The sequence below is a fragment of the Corylus avellana genome, chromosome ca10, assembly GCF_901000735.1.
Source record: "Corylus avellana chromosome ca10, CavTom2PMs-1.0".
NCBI lineage: Eukaryota > Viridiplantae > Streptophyta > Magnoliopsida > Fagales > Betulaceae > Corylus > Corylus avellana.
In genome coordinates, this window is record NC_081550.1 from 4106124 (window position 1) to 4114119 (window position 7996).

The following is a 7996-nucleotide window of genomic DNA, read 5'->3' on the forward strand; positions in this document are numbered from 1 at the left end:
AAATAAACAATATTTTATTCATATAGTGTGTTACAGTGAATAGCTCTAAATTGCTATTAACGATAGCAATGTAGCTATTCTAGCTAAGGGCAAGCTACTCTATTGGAACTAAAAAAAGAGCAATAATAGTTAAATATAGCTAATATTAGTCTTTTAGCTAAGTTGCAACAGCCTGCTGGAGATGCTCATAGGTTCTCGAAATAATAATAATAATAATAATATGAAAGGATCAAATGCACATTTTAAACAATATAACGAAAGGAGAGGCCCTACTATGCAGATGGTTCATAAACAAGCCATTTTGCAGCCTCCAATAAACATGAGACACATCAGCATTTCAAAAAAAATGCAACAAATTAAAATGAGAACACAATACCCATTCAAAATAGGGACAAGATCCTCTCCATTTCAAATGAAATGGAAGGGATCCATTTAGTTACTTTTAGGAGGGATAGTTTTATCATTTTACATTTTTTTTTTTTTTCTTTTTGACAAAAATGGCCCCTAAAAGTAACTAACTGGATCCCCTCCATTTCATTTCATTTGAAATGGAGAAGATCCTTCTTTGAATAGGAACCAAACAAATTCGGCAAGACCCGCGACACATGGCAGCCAAATTCGGCGAGACTAGCCGACCAGACCCATGGCGTTAGACCCGTGGGTTTGGTGGCGAGACCCACGACGCCAGACCCACGCCGTGGGTTTTGCTGGCTGGTTTCAACGGCCATGACCCGATTCTAATGCATTAAAACCCGTTTCTACTGCATCAATACTCTTTTTTTGGATTCAAAACTAAAATCTAGAGGTAGATGGTTAACCCTTTAGGGATTCTATCACCGTAAAGCCAGAAAAAATTACTCCTCGGCGCCAGAAAATGTGACTCACGGCGCCAGAGAGAGACCCACGGCCCAGAGAAGAGCGTGACCCAAAGAAGAAGAGGCTGGCAAGCTGTTGCAAATTTTCGGTGAAGAAGAGAAGAAGAAAGAAGAGAAAATCAAGTGTATTAGGTTGTAGAGTTTTTTTGTGCATTTTTTTAGCTTTATATGATATGGCTTTATGCTATTGGGTGCTGCAAAACCCACATTTTATGCAGCATCCGCATATGAGGTTTGTCCTAACGGAAGTGTACGTGTTGTTTAAGGGTGCGTTTGAAATAAATATACTTTGAAAATGACATAATAATACTATCACGTGGTCAAGTTTTTCCAACCCCAAGCGAGTTTGGTCCGAACACTCGACACATGTCACCGATCACACGTGTGTATGGACATTGAGAGTGGCCGGCCCTTGACTTTGTGGGTGGGTGATTGAATGTTAGATTGTTATTGGCATTTTGTTATTTCTCGTTTTATTGTTATGTTATGTTATATATATATATATATATATATATATATATAAGTTGCTATGTTATATATTTTTCAAACTTTCGGTTACTTTATTTGTAATAGTTGTTAACCCAAGGTGATTATGGTTAAGGTTTATGTCGTATTCTATTTGAACCAAATTTGTATGATCTGAATAGCTTTAAATGTTATTCTCTTTTACTTTTATTTCATATTTCAGCAATAATTTTGAGTCCCAAAATTAATTCACACCATCACACTCCTTAAACTTATTCATGTTCAACAATACATACAAGGTTCTTGTTTTCTTTGTGTTCTTCATATAAAATACAAATGAACTTTAATCATCAGCAACATGAGGTTGTAGACCCATTTGCTTTCTTGTTCTTCCCACAACCAGATCCCCAGACTTTATCCAGCCAGGGAGTCTTCCAATGATCGTCCCGAATGGGAGTTGTGCCACTGCGTCTCTCCTTCCAAGCGAAATGATTGCTACCACTGCTGAACTTGGCTTATAAGTTGCCATTTTGCTTTCGTTTCCTCCTGTCATCAATAGTTTCAAGTTCTTCGCAGCCACAAGAGCATGTCTTTGCGCCAAAAACCCTTCTTTGATTTCCTAAAGTACCAATTTTCAATCAACAATATTACATAAGATTTTATTAACATATACCACTAACACTTAGCTTCCAAGAATGCATCAAACTGAGGGGAAAAGAAAGAACTTCCAGTAATAGAATCAGGATACATGTGTTTGAGATTATGCACATTAGACATTTTTCATATTTTGATCTATTCAATTGTACTTTATTTGATTTATTAATATTTTCTATCAATTGGATGATAATGACAGAGTGACAAATGGGACTTACCGGAATATCAGTAATATCTCCAATAGCAAATATGTTATTTTGACCATTGACTCTCAAATTCTCCTCAACTATCAACCTTCCATGAGGATCTAAGTTATTCTTCAACATAGTTTCCTTAAGCCATGCTGAACCCAGTGGTGTCCCTGTGCATAGAAAATGGCAATCTGCACTGATAATTTCTCCTCCTGAAGTTTGATAAGTTTTGGTTTCATCTGAAACAGAGTCCAAATTCACTCTTTGCTCCAATTTCACTTCAACTTTCTTTGACTTCATCCAATGCAAAGTCTTGTCAGAAGCTTTTTGTCCAATGAAATCCAGCAACCTTGATCCACTATGCACCATAGTAACTTTCTTATCTGGGTAATCAAAAGCAATTTCTCCAGCAAGTTCAACACCAGTGGGGCCTCCTCCAACAATCAAAATGGAACTAGCTGAATTTATCTTCTGACTTTCTGCAGGAGCAAAAACTACATCGTTAAGAATTTCCTTTTCAATGTTGTATCATGCTTGTAAACTCTCATAATACTGGAAATTCTCACTAAATAATGCAGCCATCATCAAAACACATATATGCAATCTGCCAGTTGTCTCTCAGCACTCAATTTGATGAAAATGAAGATAATGCTTCCAGTTGCCTATATAGATTTTACCTGCTTTGTATTGATTGAGTCTCTCAGTCTTAGATTCCGGGACAGGTTCGGAATGGCCGGTGGCAATGACAAGAAAATCATAGGGAATCAGCTGGCCGTCTGCAGTCATCACTTCAGTTTCAGTGACATTGACTGCACTGGATATAACAAGTTGGCCATTGGTGAAGTAGTCTCTGTGGTTGATCACTGACCTTTTCGCAATTGATGGATCCACCATTGCCCTCATGCTTGCCCATGGAATCTCAAAATACTCCTTCCTGAATTCAATTTTGTTTTCACTTAGCTACAAAAATGATGACAGCTCTGTACATGGAAAATTGACTCATGTAATTATAATTTTCTGCCAGAAATTCATCTACAAAAACAGGCATATTTGCTCTCTATATAAATAATCTTGGAATATTAATTAAACATCATTTCCTATTAGCTTTGCCCTATGACCGTCTTCAACGTAGGGTTGTACAAGAATCATGTGAGCAAAATTGTTATTAATTCTCACAATAGAAAAGAGGCGTAATAACATCTTTAAATTCAAGAGAGAAAGAGTACGGGTCAATGAGAGTGACGTCGGCCTGGAATTGGAAGGATTTAGCGAGGAAGGAACCGGCAACGCCTCCTCCGATGATCACCAACCTCCTGCTCGCCGCTTCGTTCTCTTGCGTCTTCATTTTTTGCGGCGTCTTCTGGATCGCAGGACTCGGCGATATTCAGAGAGAGAGAGAGAGAGAGAGAGAGGAATTTTAAAAGCGGTTTTGGGCGGAAAATAGTAAAACGCGTCTGTTCAATTTTCGGGTGGGAGGACAACGGTCAAACCGTTATCGGAGACTAAACTGTCTGCTTCTGCTTCTAGAAGAGCTACCTAAATTCGTACATAATTCAAAATTAGAGAATTGATTCATTTTTTCTATGTCCTTTTTTTTAAAAAAATTATAATTAAATTTGTGGGGTCTATAGACTATATGTGAAGAACAGTTGAAAAAAAAAAAAAAAAAACGGGAGAGGAGAGTAAAATTGTTCAAATAAAAAAGTGAAATTACCATTTTACACTCATCTTATAACTAACTAATTCATCTGGAGAGATCGCGGTCCATATCTAAGACCCATATAAATTTTAGAAATTCAATGATAATTTTAAAAATTAAACAGATAAGAGAAGAATCGAGTGAAGATGTATAATACGAGTAATGTTACAAGTCCTTCTTGTGTCCGTCTAAGAATGATGTGGTTCTTAAAATTCATCATTAAGCTTGTAATTGATTACTATTAGATTTTGATCAAATTATGATTTTAAAAACCACATCATTTTTTTAGGATCATAAGGGGACTTTTAGAATTACTCGTATAACACATCTCTAAAAATGAACTCCTTAAAAAAATTGTTTGTCATATTTGTAATTATCTTTCATGTAAAGAATTAAGCAATTTTTTTTTTTTTTACATGTCCGCACAAGAGGAGAGAAGGAGATTCGAACTGGTGACATCCGCTTCATTAGGCGTAGTTCCAGCCAATTGAGCTACCTCTTGGGAAATTATTAAGCAATTAATAACAATATCAACGACATTAGATAACAATATCTTATATATATAATTTTCTCACATACATTGTCTTAAATATGATTAAACCCTTAAAATGGCAATGCACATTATTATCAAGCACAAAATAAAATAAATATGTAATGTGTCTTGTTATTATCATTAGATAACAATAGAGTTCATTGGCAAATATATAGAGTATGATCATTGCTTGGGTAAATTCATAAATTGGACTAAATAAACAGCCTCTTCCCATCTACGATTGTAATGTCCATCCAACACAGTAATTGGGCTTGGGTTGAGTGCCTTATAGGTTGGATCTGTCATTAAGCTTGGGCATACTGGGCCTATAAATGTCTCCAATTTTCATTTGTCATTGAGTACCAAGATTATAAGTAGAAATAATTCTAGAAGTTCTTCTTATACCTCTCTTGAATTCCTCAAAAAATGATGTGACTATTAAAATCACCACTTGATCAAATTTAATAATGATCAATCAGAGCCTAATGGTGATTTTAATAGCCACATCATTCTTGGAGGGACTTAAGAGGAACGCAAGAGAGACTTGTAGCATTACTCGGAATAAAATTTTCCAAATTTCTTTTAATTGGGTTGAAAGATTTTTTTTATTTGGTCTATTAAATTGACATATATTAAAAAAGCATATGAGTTTTGACATATGAGCATTACTAAACGTTCACATACATTTTGAATACGTATTAGTTTAATAAACTAGAATAGAGGAATTTATTTAGAAGAAAACTTTGTCTTATAACTAATCAAATTTCTCTAAAATTGTTGTTTCTCTTAACATGTGAGAATCACTTTTTGAATTTCCTACAACTCTATTTATGCCATTATAAATTGAGTTGGAGAAGACTCAGTCAATCTTTTTAAAGATAAATATTATATATTACACATTTATCTCATTCTTATCTCCATTGGGCTAATTAATGCAGCTGATGGGTACTGTCGCCAAGTGGCAGTTCAGTCGGTTGGAACTTACGTCTTATAGAACAAAAGTTACTAGTTTGAATCTCCTCTTCTTATATGGACATATCAATAAAGAGCTAATGAACACTATCACATCAATTCAATAAAATAGAGGTAAGATGAAAATGCTCGGAGCTGGAGCCAAAGTTGACCTCTAAAAATTTTGAATACAGTAGTTAGGGTTGATTTTATGCAGATCTGAAACCAAACTGAACAACATGTTGTGGTTATAGGATTTGGCTTAGGTAGTTAAGAAAACTAGCAATTTTTTCAACGGTCAAAATATAATTTATAATTGTAAAACCTAAAAGCTATTATAACGGTGAGCGTTATAATAATTAATGCTCATATTTTGCTCGTGAGGCCATGTGCATGCAAAGTGTTGTCTGTCTCACTTAATTAATTATGAGTACAGTACTGTACGTTAGTTATTAATTACTTTGTTTATTTTGAATTAAGAAATTATAATAATAATAATAAGAAGAACTCCATAGGATGACGTGTAGCTAGCCACGTGCCAATCCAGGTAGATGCAGTACGGGAAGAAGTTAAGGTTAAAGGGCCACCACGTTCGTGATATCACACCAAATTAATCTGCGTTTTGTTTCGAAAATGAAAAGGAACATGGCTTGGTGTGAGTGAGCAGTGACCACTCAGCTCCCTCTTCATGCGCATCATAATGAAATTCCTTTTCTTTGGTCTGAATGATAGTGAGTGAAGAGTGTGAATCCCTAATGCCCACGTTTTGATTTCGTCTACTCAAAGTCTAATATTGCAATTTGCAACCCTAGCCGCCCTCTATTCTTTGTTATGATTGGGTTTGTTTTAGTCCTATGCTTTGTCTAATGTGATTATTGAGCCTCTAAATCTTCTTTGTTCGTCCATAACAAGTGCCATGATGCCGGATAAGACGGATTTATTGAATCATGTAATTTTATAACCTACGCACTCCAACATGAACATTCTAATCACAACCCACCTAAAAACTTTAGTTCCCAACTCTTTTCTTTTTCTGAATAATATAGTATAAGTGAGTCTGGTGATGTGTGGACTTTGTAGTAATTCTTGTTTATCTTTCTGTAGTGTGCTTTTAGTAGTGATTTGGCAAAGGTTTTTCTTTTTGGGTTTCAATTCACTTTAGTAATTTCTAAGGTTTTGTTTACACGATCGAAACCTTTAAATTAAGTAACAATCCTTGATCTCCGGTCTTCTTTTGTTTTCTTTCTATTTCATTTATGAGAGTAAATCACTGACCAACAACAGATAAATTATCAGACATATAAAAGAATTGTCACTGATGGTAGAGCCAGTGAAAAAAATTGCATTATGAATGAGCTTGTAACGGAGATGAAAAAGGAAAAAAAACTCATTGTCTAGTTGAAAAAGTTCTGATGACATGCTCTATTTGAAAAAGGGCAGTGGCTAGGGACATGCTCTATGAATAAATTAAGAAGTATTGTTATTCAAAGAATCATATAATTTTATCCTTAATTTATAGCTTGTTATTTGTAATTCAATAATGGGCTTGGCCTGAATTCCCCTTTTCTTTGGTTTTTGTGATTCGATTTTTTATTTTGCACATGAAATATTTAATTTAAATTGGCTGAACTTGATGGAATTAGGGTCCGAACTCGATCAAGAACTCTTATACCATATTAATTACATCACTATAATCCCAAAAATCTTAACTTTATAGGAATAGATAAATTTAATCATTTAATTTATATTCTAATACTCTCCTTTACGTTTGTTTCAGACTTTGATTTAATAAATAAAATCCAACACGTAAAATATTTAACATGTTATACATTAATAAAAACTTTATCTTCTAACACATGCTCTATACCATGTTTCTCCATTTTTGTGTGCTCCACAGTAACTATCGAGAAGGTAGCGGTAGTTATCTGTTAGTTGAAGCGTACGAAAAATTAAAGCAATTAGGTTAACTTTCTTTGATTTATTTGCATAATTAGTTCTTGTTTAAAAAGGACATGCACCCGAATTTCTTAAGCAGTTAACCTTCTTAAAGAAGTTGATTGACTTCCATCTAACTAACTTGATCTACTTTCTACAATGACCATCCACTTATCATTATTTTCATAATAACTGAGATGTTGTTAATTAATATATATGCTCACAAATCACAATCACAATCTCATTGCGCATTGAAACGTGCCGAAAAGTGTGTTACGAAAACGAGGTCGTACCTTTCCCTTCATTCTTCGCCAACTTCCAACCTAACTCTCCATCACTAAATTTTTCTTCATCGTCTCCAACGCTGATTCAACTATAAATTTGGTAAAAACTGTTGGCTTAAACTCCTTCATGTTCGGAGAGTGAGTGAATTGACGAAGTCAATGTTTAATCTTAGGATATTTGACTCTGATACCATGTTAAATTACCGGTTGTTCTAAAAGCTTAAGCTTATTGTAACATATAAATTTAATCATTTAATCATTAGTTTAATAAGTAATAGTTATATTTGAAGAATATTTTTGTCATTTGAACTTGAGAATATCCAAATAGTTATATTTGAGGAATATTTTTGTCATTTCACTTTTTGAGGGGACAAAAATACATTTCAAATATAACTAACTGGATATTTTTC

The 7996-nt window shown here is 34.3% G+C and overlaps 1 protein-coding gene across 1 annotated transcript; it reads right to left on the bottom strand.

The window, feature by feature from the left end:
* Positions 1-1676: 1676 nt before the first annotated feature.
* LOC132164619 (uncharacterized) lies at positions 1677-3530 on the bottom strand. Its single transcript, XM_059575154.1, has 4 exons — positions 3412-3530; positions 2863-3119; positions 2213-2664; positions 1677-1959 (listed from the first exon to the last, which is right to left on the bottom strand). Exons 1-4 carry the CDS (start codon positions 3528-3530, stop codon positions 1684-1686), a joined length of 1104 nt encoding a protein of 367 aa, XP_059431137.1. The 3' UTR covers positions 1677-1683.
* Between the last annotated feature and the right edge of the window lie 4466 nt (positions 3531-7996).